This window comes from Ambystoma mexicanum, chromosome 4q (assembly GCF_040938575.1).
Source record: "Ambystoma mexicanum isolate Mex_15411 chromosome 4q, UKY_AmexF1_1, whole genome shotgun sequence".
Lineage (NCBI taxonomy): Eukaryota > Metazoa > Chordata > Amphibia > Caudata > Ambystomatidae > Ambystoma > Ambystoma mexicanum.
In genome coordinates, this window is record NC_090928.1 from 597,260,691 (window position 1) to 597,285,951 (window position 25,261).

At 44.5% G+C, this 25,261-nt stretch overlaps 1 protein-coding gene across 3 annotated transcripts in view; it reads right to left on the bottom strand.

Moving 5' to 3' along the window:
* Window positions 1–25,261, bottom strand: part of LOC138467859 (uncharacterized) — a 1,040,267-nt gene that overhangs the window by 935,925 nt on the left and 79,081 nt on the right. For 2 of the 3 annotated variants that reach the window (XM_069608148.1, XM_069608147.1), the window contains exons 3-4: window positions 16,747–16,951; window positions 12,264–12,430 (exon numbers count right to left, since the gene is read on the bottom strand). In XM_069608148.1, coding sequence (XP_069464249.1) covers window positions 12,264–12,430; window positions 16,747–16,951 — 372 coding nt within the window. Of the gene's footprint in view, window positions 1–12,263; window positions 12,431–16,746; window positions 16,952–25,261 lie in introns of those variants that run through there. The other variant, XM_069608150.1, reaches the window with a different exon arrangement.

Below are 25,261 nucleotides of genomic sequence, written 5' to 3' on the forward strand. Positions count from 1 at the left end.
AATGCCCAAGCATCTGACGTAATAGCCTGCCATTCCGCCAGATGTTGAGTTAACCTGCCTCCTACAGGTGTCTTGTGGGGGAAGTCCTCAGAGTGGTTTTGGGGCGGCTGATGCAGATGGTAAAGAGGCACCTGCTGTTGCTGCGACTTTTGAATATCTACCCCATCCCCTCGGGTAGTTCATCTTTGTCCCCTTTGAGCCGGTCGTCCTCTACCTCTTCCGAATGCGGAGTAGAAGCGAAAGGACTTGCCTCTCGCAGAGGTTCCTGTGGGACGAAAAGGTGTCTGACGGATTGCAGCGCCTAGGGATTTTGCTGCTGCCTTTGATGTTTGCAGTTTTTCTAAACTGTCATCCGCCTTTTTCCCAAACAAAGAAGAGCCATCAAATGGCATGTTCAAGAGCCTAGCTTGCACATCTGGGGCAAAACCAGACTTTCTCAACCAAGCAAATCTCCTGGTTGTTGTACTTGCCGCCATTGCTCTGCTGATACTGTCAGCCGAATCAATGCCCGTCTGGAGGGATTCGCACATAGCGTCTTTACCTTCCTTTATGATATTTAGGAACGCCTCCCTTTCTTCTCCCTCTGGGATGCAGTCAGCCGCTGTAGAAGCACACTCCCAAAGTGTATGGCTAAATCTAGCAAGGGTGCAAGTAGCATTAATAGATTTTAACGCCATGCTACATGCCGAAAAGACTTTCTTAGCCATAGCATCATATTTTTTATCGTCCCTGTCCTGTCGGACGGTAGGGTAAGCAGTCTTGATGTCAGTAGAAGATGCTGCCTGTACCACCAGACTTTCTGGGGATGGGTGTTTGGACAAAAACTCCGGGTCTGCAGAAGATACCCTGTATTTAGTAGACAGTTTTATTTACTGCCGGGACGACATCTGGGGTTTCCCAGTTCGTCAAGATTTTCCTTTGAAGAGCTTTATGAAAAGGTACTACAGGATCCTCCTGTGGACCTTTATCAAGAATATCCGTGAGGTCATCCTGTTGGAAAGCCTGTGAAGGTGTTGACCACCCCATAAATTCTGTGATCCTGGCCATTAAGGCTCTATAAGGGGTTTCAGCATGTTCCCCGGGTCTGGCCTAGCGAACTCCACCTCTGGGGAAGTGTCTAAACCACTTGCCTCATGTAAGGAATCATGGAGTTCCTTTAATCTGCGTTCCTCTGAGGATAACTCCTCTTGAACTGGGGTTGCAGATCCCTGCAACTCAAATGTCTCTTCTTGGTCAGATAGTTCTCCCTCTTCCATAATTGAGGACATTGTTCTCAATTGGTCTGAACTCACAAAGGGTGTGAAACCCATCTCCAAGGCAGAGGGTGCCAAACTTGTTGTAATCAGCCTAGAAAACGTCGATGTCGTCGACGCCGACGTCGAAGGCTTCAAACGTGGCGTCGAAAACAAAGGCGGAGGCCTCGAGGTCCTCGATAGAATTGGAATTCTGCTTGCGGATGTCGACAATCTCGACGACATCGTCATCGAAGACCTGGGAATAGCCACTGGGGGGGCCGCAACCGTGACTTTCCTTGGTGTCGACGCCGGTGTTGAGGATGGCATCGAGTCGACAGACCTGTGTGTCGAAGGTCCCTTCGACAACAGCGTCAAAGACACCGACCTCGGCGTCGACGGAACCTTCGAAGAAGGATTCGAGGTCTTTGCTTTACTCGAGGGTTCGTGATGCGCTCGAGAAGCTTCCTTCACCGGGTACTGCGACTCGTGGCGTTTTGGACCTTCGGGCCTTTCGACCAGAGCATCGCTCTCGGCAGTCTTCGAGGGGGTCGAGGCCGCTTTCTCGAAGACGCTCATCATATTTTTTCGGAATACCTCCCATTCAGCCCGAGAACTATGTTTCGTGGGGCAAGGGATTCTCTTAGGTGAAACAGAGGAAGAGGAGGACGAAGAAGGGGATCTTCGACGTCTCCTCTTCGAGTGCTTTGATCTCGAGGAGTGATGGGACCCGCTTCGAGACCTGGAGCGCGAATGGTGACGAGGAGACGAATGTCTCTACTTCGTCGTGGACGAAGAAGCTTTAGAAGTCTTACCTTTTTCCAGCTTCCCCCTTCGCTCATTCAGGGCCTTAGCTGTCATGGACATACAGTCCTCGCACCCCGAACAATGGTGTTCAGCTCCCAAACACCACAGACAAACTCTGTGAGGGTCAGTCAGCGACTTTTTTCCACAGTCTCAGCATTTTTTAAAGCCGGACCGAGGGGTCGTCGGTTCCGACAAGGAAGCCATCGAGTATGGATCGAATATCTCGAGGAAATTGGATTAATTCTCTACAAAACTGAGCAACGATATTCCGAGGCACTGAGTAAGCGCGGAAAAACGGAACTGAGCAACGGACGCTGCGCGCGGCCTTTATAGGCAGGATGACGTCGACGTCAATACGGCGGCTGTCGAGGGACATCGACTCGGCGGACGTCGACGCGCAGCGCCCTCTAGAGAAAAAAATTCCGAGGCCAGCAAAGCTGGAAAGAGATATCTAAGATAAGGAATACGTCGGAGGACACAATCCCTTCGAAATGCCTCAACAACGCTGCCCCACGATACCTAGTCGATAGAATAAGCAAATACACCTCTAACAGATGTACCAGAACCTCCAACGCAAACCTGCTGACAGTTCCGAGGTTCAAACGCACCAAAATGGGTGGCAACAGCTTCCAGGTGAAAGCAGCCCAACACTGGAACTCCCTACCACCCCACCTAAGGACACCCCAAACATATACACACTTTAGACGCAACTATATCCAGTGGATAAAGAACAATGACCACTAATACTATCCAGCCCACTTCACCGCTGTATACCATGTAAATTATGTTTATCTATAAATTTGTAAACGTACTGCCTTATTTGTAAATTTGTAAACTTTTTGCCTTCCATTGCCCCATTGTAATGACTGTAACGCATAGTATCCTGTAACCAAGCTGTGAATAGCCTTGTTGCTCCTGCGCCCTCATACCCTCGGGTCTGGTGCGCAATACAAATCAATAAACTAAACTAAACTGCTAAGTCTCTTACTTAGCCCTGCGACAAGGGAATGGTAAATGTGAAGCTAAGAGACCAGATAAAACTGGTTAAAGGAGTGTTTTGTGGACCAGAGGAGGAAATGAGTAAAAGCCAATGGAGAAAGAGGCAAAGACGATTCTTTAAGTCACTGTATACATTTCCAAGAAGATGACTTGTATTTCACAGTAATATATGTGCCTGCCAATCCGAAGGTGGTACTGGAAAGCATGGCTAGAGGAAAGGGTTTGGGTCCTAACAGGATACCCCTGGAGATATTTAAATACTCTGAAGACTGGTGGAAACCATGTCTACTCAAGCATCTAGTGACAATCCTGGGTTTGTGGAATGCCTGGGTGAGGGTGGGAAAAGGGGGTGGCCCATTGCGAGTCCCTTTACTATTCTAGGAATAAAAACTCTTGAATTGTATTCATGAGTTGGTATGTTCTTGAGGCCATCTGTGACACCTGGTATCTTCATGGGATCATCAAGCTACGAAAGAGGTAACCTAAATGAGAGAAAAACAGACACGAAATCTGAAACCGGAGACTCCTGGGCAACCACCAGTACCGAACACTGCGAGCGAGCAATCTGGGAGACAGAAGTAGAACTGGAATTCCTAAGTCTCAATCCCCTACCAAAGAGAGTCAGCTGGTCCAGGCAACAATCCAGCCCAGACCGAATTTTGGGAAGACGTTATCACCCTGGCCACAGAGCCAACAAAGATCCCGTTACACAAAATACGAGAAGACTGCGAAAAAACGTACCAACTGAAACATGCTCAAGCTCATGCAAGTAGGTTCTCAAGTCTTCCCAGCAGCTCCGCATTTCACCAGTAGAGAAACTCCTCGGATTCTGACAAAGAAGAAGGAGAGTAACAACGTACACCATTCGGCAGACATCCCAGTCACAGAAAAACAGGTTCAACACCCACCCCATGGAAGCCCTATTTAAGGGCCTGGTTGAAGACCAACTGGCTGTCAGCCGTCAATCCAAAGTGGGTTTACAGCCATAAAGGCATCCATCATGGAGAGAACAGCCCAAAGAAACCCTGATCATCCTACAAAAAAGAGGCACCGGGGAGGATCATGCTGCCTTCTTTGTGAACTTTGAAAGGGTAGCGGAGACTGCAGGTTGGCATCAAGATCGTTGGTCGAGGTACATCATTCCACTGCTAACAGGAGTCTAGCACTTTTTAAGTAATTGAGCCTGAGGAAAGGACCCTCTATGAAGAATTAAAACAGGGGATTTTAGTGAGGTTGGGACAAGATTGGGAAAACTACAGAATATGTCTGAGACAATTACGGTTGAGACAAGGGGAAACTCCCCACCAGCTATCCTACCAAGTGAAGAACTTGTTGAACAAGTGGCAAGCCAATAAAACCTTCAACGAGGTAAAAGAAATTCTGGTCCTGGAGCAGTGTGTGGATTTCTTGCACCCATACCTACAGAAAATCATCTGACAGTTGGACAAACCCACGTCAGAAGAAGCCATTCAAACGGTGGGCAGTCATAATGTCGACACCAATAATGTCGACAGTCAAAATGTCGACAAATTAATGTCGAAAAGTTGTAATATCGACATACAAAAATGTCGACATTACTTTTTTTCGACATTAATTTTTCGACATAACTAAAATAATTACATGCATTCAATATATGCAATAATTAATAAAGCAATCATCTCTCATTTAAGGTAAGTCAGTTTCATGTTTTATTATATCTGTATAATAATTAAATAGTAAATAGTAAACTTTTTAAATATAAGAAATATTTTTAAATATAACTTTGGGATGCATGTTTTTAATTAAATAAATAAATAAATGTAATGTTAGTTTATATTTTAGTTGAACATGTAATACTTTAGATAACCAGGTGATGGTGCTAGCCTGCTAAAAATGCATGTCTATCAATAATAACATATTTTTGTTTTGTTTTCGTACGCACGGCACGTACTTCAACGTTAACGTAAGCGCCATTTTTAAAGCTCACTCTCGATAAGTTTCTCCCGCGGTCGCGTCTACGTTAGTTCGGTCCTCGGAATTTTGGGATTTTTTTTGTTTTTCACTATTTTTTCTGGCTTTTTCCATCGGATGGACTGGGTCTACTTGGATGCCTCGGACTGTGCCCACCTGGATGTTTACTTTTTTTTCTGGAGATTTCGCATACGGATCACTATTTGTTTTTTCCGGAGTATGGCGTTTACCTGGAACAGGTATTTGGACAGAGGATTTATGTGGATTACGGATTCTTTTCTTGCGGATTCTTTTCTTGGACTTCGGAAAATTTTTTTTTTTTTTGATGGTGTGGATTTTAGCCTGGAATCGGCACTTTTTCATGTTCACTTCAATTTTGCTTTACACCTGGATATATGGGATTTTCTTGGAGTTTTCACCCTTTTCAACACGGAATCTCGATGAACATGAACTGTAAGTGTTTTTTTAACATTTCAAGTTAAATGCTAGAGAATCTAAGTAACTTTCCTTGTTCTCCATGCTGAATTCGTGTACTATTTGCATTAATTTATTGTCATAATCTCTGTATCTTTTTCTTTTTGGAGCTTGATTTGCCAATGAAATTGTTTGTGAAATGCGAAATTCCTGATGCTGTTCCTCTAATTTTAAGTCCTTTAAAAAATGCCACAAATTAGGATGCTGTGTGTTGAAATTTTTATTTATGCGGCTATGCCAGCCTTCTAACGCGTTATTTGTGCTTGGTTTGTTTTCCATGGTAGCCTGGTAGCAGTTCCACAATTCTATTGGGTATTTCGGTCTGCGTCTGATTCCACTCCTAGTTAATTGGCCTATCCAGGTGTTCTCGAAGTAGTCCAGTAAATTTGTACACTCATCCTCATGATTTTTATAGTACTGACTTTCAATTAAATGTTCGTAAAAAGTAATGACATGATTTTCCGGTACAAAAGCCAAAGCAAAAAGTTTCTTAACGTTAATTTGAAAGCAACTGTCCTCTGTATATTTTGATCCCAAACCTAATTTTCGTATCTTTCTCCAAACACTCTGTGTGAAATGAAAAAAACATCCTTTTATTTTAGTTTCTCTGTACACGCTAGAAAATACCTTGATTTGAGCTGTTTCGTAATCCATGATTATGGTCTCTGGTTTCGTATCTGGTGTTATTTCCTTAATTTTATTGTATATGATTTTGTACATTTCCTCTGTTTTTTTGGCATCAAAAAGTATATTAGCGGTATTATTTTGTCATTGATTGTCCCATGTACGGTGTAAAACTGAAAAAACGGGTGAGGGCATACCTTAAAAGTTGCGTCACTCTGCCAATTTTTGCTTCGACTCAGATGCTGAAAGTTATTTGCGGTAGCGAACACTAAGATTTTGTCAGTGTTCATTTCAATTGAGCCACAGTAAAAATTGTCTCCTCTTGCAGTAACTTTAAAAATGTCCGGAATTGTTATATTTTCAAAGGATATTGGTGGAGGTGGTAGGTTTTCATTAGCATGTTTGGTTCGGTTTATAGTGCGCTGCATTAATTTTTCAGCCGGCAACTGAGCTGTTATATGTGTCGGTAACTGGCCACAAACTTCTCTGAGTACAGATCCGCTAGCTTCCCCCTCATGTTCAATCGCTTTTCTTTTTAGTTCCGTCAAGGTTTTCTTGATTATTATATTCGTCTGATCAGGCATATGATTGTGTTCTTGTTTACCCTGTACCTCTGTTCCGACTGTTACTGCGCGTGCTGTACATTTATTTTTTGCATATTCCGCGCAGCGCCAGTAAATCCTCTCTTTTCTTTGAAGTTCCTTATAGAATATGTAACCATTCCAAATTAACTGCTTTCCTCCCTTTTGACTGCTTATAAATTCCACTTTGTTTTCCATTTTATCACCTGAAACGATACATAAAATAATTTTTTTGTGGTATGTTATACTATGTGTTTTATAGTACATTTTATTTTATTATAATGGTCGTGTGTCTTACCTTTTCTCCAGTTCTGACTATGAATGAAGTGTAATATATTGCCTGAAGTACCCTCTCACGAGATGTTCTGTCAGTGAATGACGGTTTTCCACACCCTTTACTGGTTTCCTGTTACCAAAACAAGGTGCTTTACTCAGGAATGTCATCTAGTGTGTTAACCATTTCGTAACCTACCTTTATCTAGTGTAATAGAGAAGTGGGTGATTACGGACGAGGGGAAGGGGAGGGGGTGCTGGGATGGTTCGTGATGTAGGGTGAGGTTGGGGGGTTGGGGGGAACCCCCCCAATAATAAACGCTAGTTTTGTCATGTTTATTTACTTCGTGTTACTGCCTACGTTAATTGATCATTTTTTTGTCGACATTTATTTTTCGAAAAATTGACTTTCTCCATTATATGTATGGGATGTCGACATTACTGTTTTCGACATTTTTTTTTCGACATTTTTGTTTGTCGACATTTTTTTTCGACATTATGACTATAAACCATTCAAACAGCCAACACACACTAGAGAACCATGTATTTGAGAGAGACAATTGTGGGACTGAAGAAACCCAGCTACATAAAACCTGGGCTGCTGAAAGGGAAGAATATCCAACCCTGGAGATGCCAGGACCCCACCTCAATGCAAAACCTCAGTTGTCGACAAACAGGTGAAAGCGTTGGGCCGCACTACACCAAAAGATAGTAATGTGCTTTGCCGGTGGGAAACCAGGACATATAGTGAGGTTCTGTCCCAAACAACCTAAGGAAGATCCTAGGGAAATATGGCTCAGGAACCCAGGGATATCATCAACGCTTGATGAGTTCCAGCGGGACTGGGGGAGAAGAACCTACTGACCCACAGTATCTTGTTGATCTTCTTATTGAAGACAAACAAGAAGGATCTGCCGTCTACACTACAAGGGACACTGACCAGGCAATTCACTTACCGGCAGCGGTCCAAAGAACCCAGCAAAAGCCCTGGTAGACTGTGGCAGCAAACAGACCGTCATCTTGGCTGACTTAATCGCTCCCGAAGAGATTCATGCCCAGATCCTGGTCTCAGATATTCTACGTACACACAGATGCTGATCTATACCCTCATGTGACCACCACTGTCTGCATCTTAAACCAGGAAATAACCTTTCCAATGATAGTTTGGTATGGAATCCCTGAAGACGTTCTCTTAGGTACAAATTTTCTGCTGTTCGATCAATGACTCAGGGAACTCCAAGGATAGATGTCAGCACATCTGTCACAGGACCCATGATAGTGAGCTGTTTACAGGAGGAGGGGGCTGGAAAGAAAGTATAGGGGTGTGTGGGACGGTCAGAGAACTCACCATGTCAAGAGGGGATGGGCGGGGGGGTTAGATTTGGGAGGGCACAAGTCCCTGTCCTTTTTTCATGTGCATGCATGTGTGAATTGAGTACCGGTGTCGATCACCCCATACATGCACTGTCAATTCTGGTCAGTTTCTTTATGTTAGTTCCACAGAATGTCAAGAACTGGCAGCCCTAGCAGTTGAACAGCTAGTGAACAGCCCGACCCTTAGAGAGACCATGCAGAGCGGACAGGACACAAAACAAGCCTAACCCAGGCAAGCCACTAAGCAACTCACACCAGCATAACTCCAGTGCAAGAATATGCACAGAGCACTCCACTGTTGTTCAGATGGTCAGTGACAAAGGCATTGCACTCACCTGCAAGGGGGCTGGGCAGCTGACCCGTCCTCAAGCCGCCATTTCGACCAGATATGAAAGCCCTCACATGAAATGGGTCACTGAAGGCAGTGCGCGGACCAGGTCTTAAACTGGCGGCCAGGCATACAAGAAAGTGTTTGGGCTTAATACCTCATTTTCTTGCCTGTAAAGCCTTCCTGGGGGGAAAGGGAAGTCTGCTGTTGGCCCGGAGAACCAGCTGAGAGAGAGAGATACAATGGAGGGAAAGGGGGAAGATGAAAAAGGGGACAGGACACAGGAAGGTGTGCTTTATATAGTTGAGGACAAGGGAGGAGAAGGAGGACCAAGACACCAGGCGTAGGAAGGATGTAACAGAGGATTATGGAGGAGAATTGCTGGAGGAGTGTGCAAGGTGAGGTATTGCTTGGTGAGAGAAAGTGGTACTTGGGTTTGAGTGTATAGTGAGTGAGTGAGGCCAATAGAAAGAGAGTAAGGAGTAAATGCAAAGGTCACTGGGAAAGTGAAAGGAGAATGACTGGGGAAAAAGGTGTGGATGGAAAAGTGAGAGTAGAAGTAGCCCCCATAAAAGCCATAAGAGAAACAGCAGTCAGACTCATCTGCACCTATCCAAACATTTACGCATCACATCAGCTCTCGCCCAACTCCACTGGCTCCCAGTTCCCAAAGAATTGCCTTCAAAGGACTCACATTCCACTCTGCCAACTACAATGTACACAAAAACAAGCATGTACCCACTGGGCATTCAGGGCATGGAACACCCTACCTCTTCACATCCGCACTGCACCCTCCATCACCACTTTTTAGAAAGAGCCCCAAAACATACAATTTTTCCCCACAAATAACCCCACTTCCCATCTCCCCTGCAACCACTTGTATATCCTAATTTTTCTATTCCATTCTGAAAACATGTAACTTCTGCTTCAGCTCCCACCTTTTCCACCTTTGAATCTTGCAAGGCACTCTGAGACACCAGGATAGGGTCAGAGCTGAACAGAAAGTCAAATAAATAGTGTGAATAGGAGAGAGTAGTAGTGGTGTGGAGAGGGGAGAGTACTAGTGGTCGAGAGGGGAGAATAGTGCTGTGGAGAGGGGAAGAGTAGTATTGGTGCTGAGAAGGGGGGAGACAGTGTAGTAGGGAATAGTATGGAAGATGGAGCTAGCTGTAGAGAGACGAACAACAACAGAGGGATAGAGGAAGACGCATCAGAGAGATCTTACTTCTTTCTCATGAAAGAGTGAGGGAAGTTCCAAGAGCTTTATAGACCTAGACCGCAAGCTGTATGGGCGTTATGGTCAATCATACCTTATTACCTTCCTTTGCTGTACTGAAGCTTTTGGCTTGGTCTTCGGGGTACATAACGTCTGATATGGCCCTTGAACCAGGGCTATAAAGCTTACTTAGCACCAGGAAGGTGCATCTCAGCCAATCAGATGGCTTACAATGCTGTCAATAATGGATGGTACTGTGCTACAGTCCAAACCAACCCAGGGCGCTGTGCACCTCCCGCCTTTACTTTTTTTCTCCTGGCTTTTTCAGCGACTCCTTAAACATCTGGTAAAGTCCACAACTGCGGGCTATAAGGCTACAGTGTAATATTTAGTTGTGAACCTAGGCACATTCCAATGTCCCCTCTGTACCATCTGACATCTTCGGTAATCAAAGATAAAAACCTTTGTGCTCTAGCTGGTGATGGTTTGGGTGTCCTCCATATAGACAATAAACCTGGAGTATCTTTCTACTGGTATGTGTCTTAGGATCATTACTTCATTAGTCTGTATGCTGGCGTATTTATCTTTCTCTCCCAATACCTATTGCTTATTTTTAAGCTCTTGTTTAATCTCAATTAAAACCTGGGTTTTAGGACTAACTATTTCCTAACGTCAGCCATTCTGCCCCAATATGCTCGAATGGCCCTCAGATAAGGTTTTCTGGGTATAGACAGATATAGATATACAACAATAAATTGAGCAAAACTAACTTCTTTCCATTGGATTGTGATGAATACAGGGAATGTGTCCCTTCTCCTCAAGGGGGAGTCACCCCCTTTGGGACTAGGGAGGTGAGCCCGCTATGCAATACCCTCTCTAGGGGAAAGGACCCGCAAGATCCTGGGGGTGACCCCCTTTAGGAGACCCCAGACAGGGATTTAAATTGTTAATGACATACCTAGGGACTGGCCAAGGTAACAATGTGCAGGGCCCTTTAAGACAGGCTGTGGTGGTTTCTGACCTACAACTGTTACCATTGTTGTATGAGACCGTGGACCTATCAATTCTCCCTTTCTGCTCTAGGGGGAAACATAAGTTGTCTTGTGATGTCTGGAGAGAAAGAGAAGAGGCAGAGACCTGAACCAGAACAGGCAGGATGAAGAGTTGTGTAACTGCAGTGCCACAACACAGAGGAGGTGCCATGGTGGTGGAAAGCGGAGTCAGCAATCAATCCCATGTAACAGGCAGGAACCGTGGTGCAGCTGACCGACCTGTGGAACACTACTCTCTGGAGTTAGGCCTCGAGCGTCCGGAGATCGGCCCTACCTGCACATGAACAGCAGCTACCCGAGTTGCAAACCACTGGCATAAGCTGGAGTCGACACAGGACCGCCAGAAGAGGAACATTGAAGGCCGTCTATCCATGCAAAGTCTACCCATGGAGTCCAAACCACGCCAGCTCCTCCTCGGCCAAGGGAACCCCAAGCAAAGAGGTTATGTGGGCTGTACCAGGAGGTGGGCGGGTGGGCAGAGCTGTGGATACCACACACTGGGGTGAGAATGCCAAAAGCCCATGAGGAGTTAACACTGAGAACTGCCTGAACGAGGGTGACAATTGCATACCCCACACATGAGTGAGAAAGCCGAAAGTCCAAGAGGCTCCAACAGTGAGAATTGCTTGAACCGGGGTGAAAATCCCCATACCCCATGTCGGGGTGAGAAAGTGGAAAGTCCATGAGGGGCCGATACAGGGTGAGCTAGTCCATAGGGGCATGAGAAACAGAGAACCCCAGGAGGGGGCGGATGCTATCCAGTACAAAGACGGCCTCGGAGGGCCATACAGCCCACGTGGGGCTAAAAGACATCACGAGAAAGTTTGCACAGCCAAATACAAGACAAACTTTGGGATTTGATACAAACAATTACCCAGAGGTTCCGAGCTAAATGCTCCAGGAAAAGAGACAGACTTAAAGGACCAAGATTTTGAACTCTATCAGCAAGCTGGGCCTGAGAGAGAAAACCAAAGACACAAGTGGATGGGGGTCAGAAACCATCCACCCTAAGCTGAGTATAGTGTGAACCAACTTACCAAGGCAAAGGTTTATGTTATCTATGTCATTAGTGGTAGGGCTAGAACACAGGATAGCATAGGTTTGGACAGAGGACAGAATGTTTGAGAGACACCCTGACGAGCACCCTGTTATTTTATTTTGAAGTTAGGGAAACCCATCTCCATAGTTATAGGGTTAGTTTAAGTGTTCTTTTCTTTAATAAAACTTGTTGAACTATCTCTTCTTGTCTGTCTCCTATGTCTGATTTACCACAGGATGAAACAGGAGAAGTTACCTGATACTTGCGCACTCAAAGGATACAGAGTAATGATGAAAAGAGAAACAGTAAAATACCTGCGATTTGGTGCCATCAGAAGAAGTAACTTGCACTTCTACGATGGTATCGCCAGTTGACAAAGACAAGGGTTTCAGTGCATCTGTTCCATTCGTTGTCAGTTTCATTTTCGTATCTGGAACCAGTGGCTGCAAAGTTATAGAACTACAATAATATGGAGCAGAACCTGCAAATTTAAAGTAAAGTGTTTTAAACCACTCTATTTGGTCAACTTTATCAAAAGAAAAGATGTTCAGAATCCCCAAATAATTACAAGCAGAACACGAGAGGCAGGGAATGTTTAATCATGCGACTCTAGTGCTTGATAAGACACAAGATGGTGAACACCATTGCTATCACGCAAAAGGTTTTCTAGTTAGCTGTAAAATGTTGAAGTTACATTATAATTATATGTGCTGTGAGACTTCTTGTATTTTTCTAATGATTCCACACCAATTAAATGATTGGTCAACTGCACTGCTGCCCCATTTGCTCACTGTATATTTTCACTGCATGCTGTACTGGACATGTTGAATGGCAAATCATGGGGCATCAGCGACCAATTGCATAACCTTTAGTCATTGTTCAGGAAGATAATGTGCAATACTATGCCCATCGCCAATTGACTTGATGCTTCACCTTTATGCTCTCAACACGAGACTCTTTAACGAGTCCACACTACACCCCGAGGTTCACCCAAATATCTGCTCCTAGAAGGTATCAGCTGTTCCCGTTTCCCTTGTAACTACTAACCGTAGAGCCCTCCATTACCATTGTAACAACGTCAATATTACTACCACCTGTCTGGTATTAGGTTCCCTGTAACAACGAACCACAGACAGGCGGTTTTTATCAAGATGTCTCTCCCTCTGTTTTTTCCTTTAACTAAGTAAGCCTTGCTTGTAACAGCGCCACAATGCCGAAGGGCCACTTTGTAGCTTGATAAATGTAAAAAATAAAAATAAAATATGTATAAAACTAAATTAGAAGACACCTTCAAATTCATTAAATTATGTTTGGTACCAACTTGCTACATTAAACGAGCAGAACAAAAGTCTTCTTGGTTAGTTTATCCTGAGTATCCAGGCATATCAAGTGCCTGAGTAAAAAAGACTCAACACATCATGTGGAGATAGTAAAAAAAAAAAAAAAAAGCATGTGTAAAAGTAATGCAGTTGTCAAAAGAATATCACGAGGTGGAAAGTAGGATTGAATTCACATGAAAGAAGTTACTATGACACGGGTAGTGTCATCTATGTCATGCGCTGCCCGTGTGGCATCTTTTATGTTGGATAGACCAACAGGCATGCAAAAGAAAGATGGAATGAGCGCAAAAGTAACATCCGTACACATACTACCAAATCACCAGTGGCTAGGCACTTCGCCGAAAAAAGGCATTCATTAGCTCAACTATGCTGTGTTGTACTAGAAGTGGTACGTAGATCCCAGAGAGGAGGCGATTTGAACAAGTAATTTGAACAAGAAATTGACACAGCAGGAACGAATATGAATAAACTGGTTTCCCTGCAACCTACAAGGATGAACAAAGAGTTCTATCTTGGGGCCTTCTTATGCAGATTTGTCTAACTCATCTTATGTCTGCAGAACTGTTTCAGAATAATATGTCAATGGCAGCTAGGAATGCTGAGAACTATATGTTTCACACATAGGCCTTGATTGTATGAAAGGTCATAGCTTCAGTGGAAATGGACCACAAGATATATATTATACATAGTCAGATTCTGTGGATTGGTCTTTTCAAATCATGCTGTTAGACTGTGAACACATGGCATGGCTGTTCTCATTCAACTGGATTGAGAGACTGGTTGATTTAATTATTAACCAGGTTATCCTGAGCTACATTCATGGACTGTGCATTAATGATTGCTTAGACAATCAATAATCATACTGTAAGGAACTCATGGTGGCAACAGTAAAGACAGACAAAAGTGATCACAATTTGGGGATCGCCATGGAAAAGGAAGCTGGAGTGAACGCCAATGACTGGTTTGGGTCTATGTTTTCATGCGCCTCATCGTGGTTTGTAATAGCAGTAAAAATGCTGGTTCAAATCATGGTTTTTTTGCTTGTGCTTTTTTGTGTAAAATGATCCTGAGGTGCTGTACTACGAAGATGTTGCTGAAGAGTGTCATGATGATTGTATCAATCAGGGCAGGCAGAGCTCCTCCTCTCACAAAACACAAGTGCACCCAGACTGATAGATGGGATGGGGTTGTGAGGCCAAGGATGATCAAAATAGAGGGGGCGTTAGAACCCCTGGGAACTTTGACTACACCCCCACCGGTCCCAGACAATTATATTGAGTGTTGGGTCGACTTAGCAGAGATGGGTGGTATTGTTTTATGACTGGTACCCCAGAAGAGTATGCGAAAAGGGTTGGGAGTACATGTGCTATATGTAAGGCATGGGTACCCAAGGATGATGAGTGTAGGAGGAAGGAGCGAGCAGGGTTAGTTAATGCAGTATTAACTAAAGGGGGGATGTTGGGATGCACATACAGCGTGCTAGCCAGGCCAAATGATTCTGGTTGAGAAAGACCTATTAGAATGAACTATCCCAGGAGCAGATTGAAGGCGCTGGACAGAAGCACATGCTGTTTAGTTAGGTTTGACACATATATCAGCACTGAAAGATCAACTAAATGTTTCATTGTTGTGGTTGCAGAGATCATAGATAGGGCAGCATATAGGCCCGGTGTTTTAAGTTCTGTATTTGTAGAAACATAGTATAGTGTGATGTGTGGAAGAAGCCGAAGTAGTTGAAGAATCGAGTCAGCACGGTATCATGGTAGATACAAGGTCAGTGTGTTAACATGGAAGGAGGGTCACCATTTTGAATTTTAAGGCCTAGATGAATAAAATTGAACTCAGGCCATGATGTGGAGCTGTGGCTCTGTTACTTCAGCTCCAAAAGAAAAATCCCTTTCCCGGTCCCCAGGAGAGAAGCCAAGGTCACAGGCTCTCATGGTACACAGGTAAGTGTTAATTGTGTCCAGCTGCAGAGCTTGAATAGGGTGGGAATGGAATGTGAGCTGGTAGGGATGTGTCCTTTGAGGGACAAATCCATAGAACAGGGCATAAGTTCTTGTGGTGCCAATAGGCAAGGTGAAGATTTAGAGCACTACTGCCCTCCCCAATGAGCGGCCATCCCATATGAATTACAAGTGTACACATAACCAAAAGCAAAAACAAATCCCTGGGGTTCAAAGGAGATAAGTGGGGGGAGCTGTGTCTGGATTTGGGAGAAGAGGAGCAGAGGTGATGCCAATAAATTAAGTACAAGGTCGGGGAGGCAGCTTGTGTGTGCCTGAGCATCTGGGGTTGATGAGAAGGCCTATTGTTTAGTAGTGCAGGGTTGGCATCATCAAGTTACTTTGATCGTGTTTGGAACTGGGGGGTAGACATCATGTGTCTCAATTTACAAATATATCAATAATGGGAAACCACCAACTAGGTACCTGGATTTGATTGTGGTGATGTAGGGGACCAAGTGTTTAGGGGAAAGGGTTTAGATTAGATGTGGCCAATCGGTCCAGGGAGGGGAATTAGCATGTTCTATAGGCGGTAGCCAATGAGGGTGGAGGGATTATACTGTACTCATCATTATGCATATTAGTGTTAATTTGTGGTGCCTCCGTTATAAAAGATGTCTTGAGATAAGATAAGCTCTGTCGGTTCGGTTCTATGGGACAGTCTGAGACCTTTTTTCATGGAATAAAACCTTGTTTCGTCGCTTGGAAAGTGTTGCAATGATTATATGGCCTTTTGGGATTATTTGTACAGGCTTTTTTGGGTTGCTTTCCTTTGTACTTGCACAGCTGATTTCAAACTCCCAGGATTCTCCCTCTCTCCGGACTCCTCCTGCTTGTTTTAGGACACAGCTTTGGGATTTCCCTTGCGCAATGTCAAAGTCATTCTTCTTTTTTCTGTTAGTAATCACTATTACTCCAATGTTTTATTTCGTCTCAGTACCAGTGGAGTTATCTTTTTCAGGTTTTCTCACAGATTCCATTTGGCAATAACAAATATCGACTTGTTCTGTAGGTCTTCTTCTGGTAGTTGTGGTTATGTAGTTCCTCTTCAGAAAAGGAGTCCTTATCCCAACGGGGCAGTCTCTCCTGCTGAGGTGCCGCTTACTTCTAGCCCTAGGGAGGGTATCGCATAGCGGACTCACCTCCCTAGCTTCACAGGGAAAGGCTTCCCATGGGGAGAAGTGATTGAATTCTGCGATTCATCACACAGATAAAAATACTCATATATATATATATATGTATATATATATATATATATGACACAGACCCTTTAAAACTGAGTTGGTTTTTACTGCATCTACTTAATTTATCTTTCTATTTCAGTGGGTCATTCACGGGTCTATTTTGCGGTATGTAAGCACTGTTCACAAGGACAGAGTTTTTGACCGACATTGAGATTCGCTTTGAAAAGAAAACATTTGTTTATAAATGAATGAACCCTTTATACATACATGTATATTCATATACTTTGGATGCAAATGGTGGAACAAGTGGGATATTTTCTGTTAACTTTAGGCCTTGAAGAATTGCAGCGTTTGCTGGTATCTTTGTCACCTCGATTACGTATATCTTAACAGTGCCATCCTCTGCTGTCACCTCCACTGAAACAGTATTCACTCCGTCCTTAAGCTTGATAACCTTTGAGCCATCTCCACCCTAAAAGATAAAGGTGACATTAATAAGTGGAAAGCCATGATCTTCAGTAACTTCATATAGTATATGGACATCTGCATAAACCCTAAATGTTGAGTAATCCATTGCCTTTCTTGTGGCTGTATACATTTTTTAAAATTCCAATCTGTACTATCGTTCTTCTAATTTATATTATATTTATTTTGATAGTAAAACTATATTCTAATGTCTACAAGTTCAAATAAATGCCAGACAAGCAAGCATCTTTCAATGTCACTGCAGTGGGATGGGTGGTTGTGTGTCGGTTGTTTTAGTGTTCATGTTTGTTTGGTTGCATGCTCCGTTTTACAGTAACAAGCATCAGAGCATGTTATACTTGCAGTTTTGAAAATACTCCAACATGGGATAAAGCATTTAATGGAAAAATACATTGTCAATATTCTGAACAAACAATGAACCCAGATAAATCTAGATGAAAATGCTCACATGAAACAGTATCGCAAGCCATACATTTACAAAAGGCTTAGTGAAAATTGCTGTCAACAGAAGTCGTGCTTCAGTAAATCACTGATCAATGTATGATGAAATGAGTAGGTTTTATCATGCAAAAAAATAAAATGGGCAAGGACCCCTCCCCACAAGGTGCTGAACTGTGCCTCATGTCCCGAGTCCGCTGCATCCTCATTGTTTCTGCTTGCATACAGGACATACATATGGATATGTAGACCCATACATCAGCAAAAATAGGCAAACACCAGCAGTGGCTTTTGGGAATTGTCGTAATGCGCTACAGGCCCAGTGTCCTGTGTGACGAATCAAGGGAACTTGTCGCTTCTCTTCAAGGTGGAGTTACTTCCTGTGAGGCTAGGTTGGTGAGCCCGTTCTGCAATACCATCCCAAGGGGTAGAGGCAATTGGGACCTCACCGGCAGAGACTCCCCCTTTGGGGACACAGACTGCAGTTCCCGTGAAGAACTCCCTCCAGAGGTACACACTATGGCCAAGTACCAAGACTGGGACGAGGAAGCAATAATACAGAGGACTGTCAATTATCCATACTGGAATGAAGAAACCATGATACCCAAGACTATGATTTATCCCTACTGGGACGAGGAGAACCCTAAAGGACATGGTTGACCAAGAGAAATAGAACATATCTCTTTAAAGCCCAACCTCCAATCCCCAAAGAGATGGATAAACAGGACTCCATTGGGCAACAAAGGGGAACAAGACCGAGAGAGAGAGAGAGAAACACCCTCACGCCAGTTGGGAAAGGTCCTGAACTGCGTGATGCAAAAGAGAGATTGAGAGGGTGAGAGAGAGTGAGAGTGAGCGAGAGAGAGAGGGCGAGAGCGAGACGTACGCCAGCAGGGGAGTTCTCCAAGCCGTTTAAACCGAACCAGCAAGAGAGACTCCAGAGCCCGTGAGTTTCAAACTTGCGTAAGCACATCAGATGATAAGCCGAAGTGTGGGCCAGCGAATAGCCATTAAACCAAAAGGGCCATAGCCCATCCAAAGGTGGTGGTGAGACCATGGATAGAAATCTTTGGTGGACTAGGTGTCCATGTAACGTCGCCGATACCACTGACGACTGGACGCACCAGTCACTACGGTCGAGCACAGGATGACCGCAACCCAGTGCAGAAATGGGAAACCATGAGAAAGGAGAAACCGAAGTAGGAGAGACGCTGGCAGTCTGGACAACGAAGAAGGAAACTACAATGACGAAGACTCCCACAGAGGTTCTCCTATCATCAGGAAGGTAACAGGTAGCACAGGAGGCCTGGGGAGACCCCAAAAGATCATTATAACAATCAGTCGAGTGATCCCAGTACCAATTCTGAAAAAGAGGTGAGCTGGAGAAAAAGGAAAACCCATGAGCAATAATTGTATGAAACAAACTGTTGAATCATTAAATACTGAAGGAGAATTAGAAGAGATAAAGCTACTCATGGGAAAGGGTGAAGTTAACTCGACATCCTGTACACAGTCGAAATAAGTTTAAAGAGGAAACTAGGTACAAGCAAAAGTCTAGAAAAAGTTGGCAATTGAATCACAACTTAAATAAAGTATTTCAAGAGACTGTAAAAGTCCATGCTGAGAAGCCCAAATCAGAAACAAGGAATAATAAGAGAATCCCTAGAGGGATGAAACAGGAGGAAAGAAAACCAAGTAATCCCATTAAAGAATTAAAGGTAGGTAGGCAATACTTTATTTGGCTTTCGCCATTTACATTTAATACAAAATACTAATTATATAAAATGTAACCAACAGTTTGCAGATGCAGAAATAGAATACAAGTTAATACACACAAAATTGAGTAAAAATGTTTAAAAGTTAGACAGCAATTAAAATATATAGATAGCTAAACTTCAATTATAGAGGGCTTAAAACTTGCATTTAAAATGTCCTGCCCAAACGCTTAAAAGAGGCATTGATATTTTTGCTAAGATCAAAAACAAAGCTACTCTCTGTACTTGACAAAAATATACTGCATGGTCTCCAAGATTGTTCTAATGTTCTTACAGATAAAATGGCATTTCAAATACCTCCTCCTTGGAACTAACAACAACTTACATATTAAGAAAAAGTGGGGTAAATCCTCGACAACCCCAGCATCATAAGAACAGTGCCTCTCCTTAAGCTGCCAGGACATACAAGCTTTCAGTGGTACGATATTTAACCTTACCGTTGCCATTATACTCCTATGGGGCGCCTAGGGGACAGTGACAGAATTGTGCAAATTGACATGCATTCAGAAGACAAACTGCGAATGGTAACTATGTACCTCAATGAGCACAAGTTCATAATAATATTTAAATCCAAATCAAGCTCTAGAACTTTAGCTTATGTTTTGCGCTCTTGTTTATTAATTATACCCTTCTTCAGCTGCTCAATTTTTATTCCCCATTTTCTACATATCGAGGTACAACTTTTCAGGTAGGGATAAGTAACCTGGGAACTTTTTGACAACATCTCCTCCACAGCATTTCCGATATTTGGGTTTTCTGACGTGCATAAAAATGGTTGACGGGATTCCAAGATGGCCGGCAGAGGGTAGCGGATGTAAAATATATGCTCTCTGGGTCTCTGAAATAACAGGATGACACTTGGCTTCCTGAGCCTGGAAGGCCTCTTGTGAAGCCATGAGGACCCCAATGTGAATCGCTGAGCCGGGAGGGTTCTGAGTGTTGGTGAGGCATTGATGCCCGACAACCGGTGGACTCGTGCTTAGGGCCGGGCAGTGGCGCGTACACAGGGGGCTGCTGCCGGCATGAAGGAGCTGCCCCTCACAAGAACACTACGGCTTCAAAGCTGCAGTGGTGAAAGAGTCGGGCTGAGGACGGAAGGGTAGCTGAGGTACTGGGGGTAAGCGGGTAGCAGAGACCAGGAACGTACTCCGGGGGAGGAGGTGCAGGGCTAAGGAGTGCGCAGAGAGATCCTGGCCCACCCTCTGCAGGCCTTGGCGGACAACCAGCCGGGGAGTTCACCGGGCAGAAGACGTGGACGTGCGCACTGCGGGCGCTTCAATATTTCAGACCCGGAACTGAGATGCAAGAAGAGCATTGGAGGTGGCTAGCGACCCACGCTTCACAGGAGCACACGCGGGTGACACAGCACATGTTTGTTGGTGTAGGAGCCAGTGCAGGAGTTGGTGTCTGGCCTGTGCTGGGGTGCTTGGCCAGGGCCCTTATTTCAAATTATGTTCAGACCCAGCAAGCGGCGACTTCCTTGGGCAGCCCAGTGACTAATGCCAGTAACTTGTCTGCTGGATCAGTGAGGAAGGGGAGAGGGCCCATCCTGACCCGTCTGTAGGGGTGAGGGCTGAGCAATGTGCAGGCGGTGAGATGTTTTACTGAAGCAGGATTATTTGCAGACATTTGCCTAGCCATAGAGAGGTACCGGGGGCTGGTAGAAACAGCTTTGTGGGCTGCAGCAGTGATCAGCGGTGAACAGATACGGCTGGGCCTGGCTACTGCTGTGACCGAAAACATAGATAGTCCATTGGTGGTTGAGTGACACCCTCCCTCACCCTCTAAATCACAGGAAGAGGGGCTCTAATGCTGACACGGACACCTTGGCAGTGCAAAGGAGGAACTACTCCAGTGCTTTAAGGACTTTGTGAGACAGGCATGGTATCAAGAGAGACAAAGACTTTAAACCTTTATTTACTAAGGTACCTGGGGTGGTGGAATGCCTGACTGGCCCTAACTCTAAAAGGATGGTTCCCTTAACTGATGTTTGTAATGGCCGTCGTCATCTAATAGTGCAAAATAAAAGTATGTCTGTGTCTAAACCTATGCTTGCCCTCACGCTGTACAAAAATGTCATAGGAAATCTTTTCTAAAGGAAAAATAGTGGGTCAACAAAAATGGCAAAACCATAGTTGGTTTCATGTGGTCTTCTGACCAGGTGCAATTCGGTCAATGTCACAATGATGGGTTCACTCATGAGGGCTGTTCATATGACCTTCTCCACGGGGCCCTTATAGTGAATTCAAACACCTTCAATGTCCTTGAGTTCCTTTTCTCAATAGGTCTCTCAAGGTTCCCTTCCCCAAGAGCAGGCCTCTTCTAGCTTTCAAAACACAAAATACAAAGTGTGCTTGTCAGGATGTGCTTTTTTTCTGAAGAACAATCTTTCCTGCATATCTTCCACTTATGGGGTACAATCAGAGGCATTCGAAAACACAAGGCTCTTTGCTTTTCCTCAGCGTGACCACTCTGACTCTTTGCCCCTCTCTTGATTCTTTACTTTCACTTCCTTTTGTACTTTCTCTTTCTGTATTCCTTCGCCTTTTCCATGCACACTTGCGCCATCTTTTATTCTTTATGTTGGTTGTGCCACTTACATGCTTCTTTCATGCTTTTGTGCACTCTTGCCATGTTTCATTCTTTTTGGGTCAGTCACAACTCTTTTTATACTGTCTTTATCCTTTTGTGCCTCTTGCACCTTTTCCTTGGCCTTCTGACCCTCTTTGTGTCGCTCGCACCCTCTTTTATACTGTCCTTTCCTTTAGTGCCTCTTGCACCTTTTCCCACTGCCTTCTGGCCCTCTTTCATTCCATTTTGCTATTAGACATATCGAGGAAAGGGTTTACTAAATGCTTGCTGACAAGGATAGAGGAGTGAGCACTTTCATTGAATCTTTTGGATCTCACACAGGTAGGTTTTGGGAAAGGCTTCTCTATGCTGGATCACTGCTTACGCCTAAATATTTTAATTAACAAACACTGGACGCAGTGTGCTCATAATGACATAGGGCCTCATCACGAGTCTGGCGGTAACCCTTAAATGCGGCGGTAGCGCTATTACCACCGCATTTAAGGGTCCGCCAGATCATGGCCTTGGCGGATTTCCCACCAGCTATGAGCTGGGGGGAAATTTGCGGCAAATTTGCAGATTTTCGCGCCATTACCGCCGGCGGGAAATCCGCCGGCGGTAATAGCGCGAATTTTCCCCATTGGGCCCAATGGGGAATGAGGAATTCCCGAATGGGCCCAATGGGGAATGGGCACTAACCGTTCTGCCAAACCCGTGATCCGGCGCTAATAGCGCCGGATGGGTTTGGCGGTAGGGCTAATAGCGCCGGCATTACCACCCAACTCGTGATGAGGCCCATAGTGGAGAAACTGCTGGTTAGAATTTATTGAAGAGCTATGTTTTAATAAGGCTCTTAAAGCGCTGGTGGGAGGGCTCATTTCTAATGTAGATCGGAAGGGAGTTCCAGATCTTAGGTGCTGCTACTGGGAAGCTGGCACCCTCTGCCCTAGAGCTCTTGAAACTTGGGACAAATAAGTGGGTGCTGGAGCCACATCTGAGGGCTCTAGTGGACCTTTTTTGGGTGACAGAGTTTTTGAGGTATGAGGGGGCATCATTGGTGATGCATTTGTGGGTGATGCTAAGCGTTTTAAATAAGATTCTGGCTTGGACGTGTAGCCAGTGTACTTCCCTCCTAATGTGAGAGATATGGTTGTTTCTTTTTAAGCCAAAGGCTGCCCGTAAGGCTTTGTTTTGTAGCAGTTGCACTTTGGCCAGATTCATGCTACTGGTTAGTAGAAGGAGTATATTGCAATAGTCCAGCTTCGATAATATGAGGGCTCGAGCTAAGGTGAGACAGTAATGTGGGGTCAGAAATTGGCGGCTGAGTGCAATGATTTTGGCCATGTAGGCAGTAGAGGATGAGAGGGCACTTATGTGTTTGGTCATAGTAAGGTTAGAATCTATATAAAAAGCCCAATGTTTTGACCCGTTTAAGTACTGGGATGGGAGTTTGGTCAATGGTAATGGTCGAGTAATCGGCGTGGAGAGTTTTTAGTCGAGTTGGGGAACCTACGATGAGGATCTCAGTTTTTTGTTGTTAAAGCACAGCCTGTTGGTGACCATCCAGTTTTGGATGATGACATAGATCTTGTTAATAGTGGCAGAGTCTTGTTCATGGTCTCCCGTGATGGGGATGAGGATCTGGGTGTCGTCAGTGAAGTTAGTGTATATGACTCCCATGGCGTCAAGGGCTGCAAATAGGAGTTTTGTATACACATTATAAAGGTTGGGAGATAGGTAAGATCCTTGAGGGAGCCCTAGGGGTACTGGGATAGGGTTGGCAGCCTCCTTGTCAATGGATACTCTTGAGGTATGTTCCGCTAGAAATGATTTGACCCATAGGGTGGCTTCTGTGGAGAAGTTGAAGTTTTCGGATAGAGCTTTGCATAGCTTGTCATGGTCCACCAAGTCAAATGCAGCAGACATGTCGAGTAAGACGAGGATGCACAAATTCCCAGAGTCTCTTATGGTGTCCATCTGGATTTTGAGGTCTAATAAGGCCGTTTCTGTGCTGTGCTTAGGCCGGAAACCAGATTGTCTAACTCCTAGAAAGTGGTTGCTTTCTAGCTAATCTTGGACTTGGGTGTAGGCTGTTTTATTAACTATTTTTAGCAAAAAGGGCACTGTGGTGATGGGCCGGTAATTGGTGGCTATGGCAGGGTCCAGAGACGGTTTTTTGAGAAGGGGGGTAATACAGGCTTCTTTGATACTGGAGGGGACAGAATTGGTGATGAAGGAGGCAATAAAATAGTTGGTAATGATGGGTGCTAGAGTGGGTGCACAAAGTTTGACTAGGCGAGCAGGGAAGCTATCGCCTTTACAATTGGAGGGTTTCAACGTGGAAATAGTGTTCAGGACCTGGTCTTGGGAGACAGTGGAGAATTTGAATTGGGTGGCTGTTTTTTCAGCGCCAGCGTCATGCGTCAGGGGAGGCACACTTTTGCCGGCCAATAGTTTTCTTTTCACTGGTATTTTGTTTTGTAGTGTGAGGATTTTAGATGCTAGTGCATTCTGGATGTTGTTGCACCAGGCTTTGCTAGAGTTGATGGGGATGGTAGAGGGGATGGGGGCTTCCAGTTCTCTAAGCATAGTGAATAGTTATTTGATGTTGGAAGAGGCATTGTTTATGCGGGTGTTCTGTTCAGAGTAACAAGAGTGAGTTTGCCGAGGCAGTGTACGGGGCCTTTTTATGTAGGTGCTCCAACGCTTTTGTTACGCCGGCCTACAGTTAGCTCTTCGTTGAAACAGAAGTTGGTTTGTTTAGCAGTACAAGGAATTTTAGTTGTGAGTGGGGCTACTGCATTAATGGTTGATTTCAGGCAGTTGTGGTAGATAGAGGCAATACTAACGGGGTTATTAGAAGGTAGGTAGGTCTTGAGGGAATCCGTCAAAGTGGGGATGAGACTATCTGCTGTAAGTTTGCGGGTGTTTCTCACCGCAATGGGGCAGGGTGTATGTGGAGGTACGCCCTGAGTGCCCGGTGTCATTATATTGAAACTTATTAGATAGTGATCCGACCAAGAGGGATTCTATCAATAGATTAACATTTAAGATTAGGATCCAATCCAGTATTCTTCCCTTAGAATGGGTAGGCGAGTTGACAAGTTGGGTGAAATGCATTTCTTGGAGGGCCGAGTAGAATGAAGTGGTTTTGTGGTCAAATTTGTCATTAAATCCCAGGTTAATGTCACCTAGGATAATAAATTTATTAAGTTTGAGGTGGGGGGTGATGAGTAGCGGGATGTCTGATTCAGGGTGGTTGCCATTATTTGGTGTTCTTTAAATGATGAGAAGGTTGGTTGTGGTTTTGGGGTCAGTTGTGAGTAGGAGGAGTTTGTATGCATCCACTGGGTCTAGTGGGCAAGATCTGAACTGTAATGTGGATTTGGCTATGATAGCTACTCCTCCTCCTGTAGTGTGCTGGGGGTCTGGCGAGTTGCAACACAGCAAAAATACAATTATTACCCAATGATAAAAGGGACTGTTCAGTCAAGATTGTATACAAATATCTA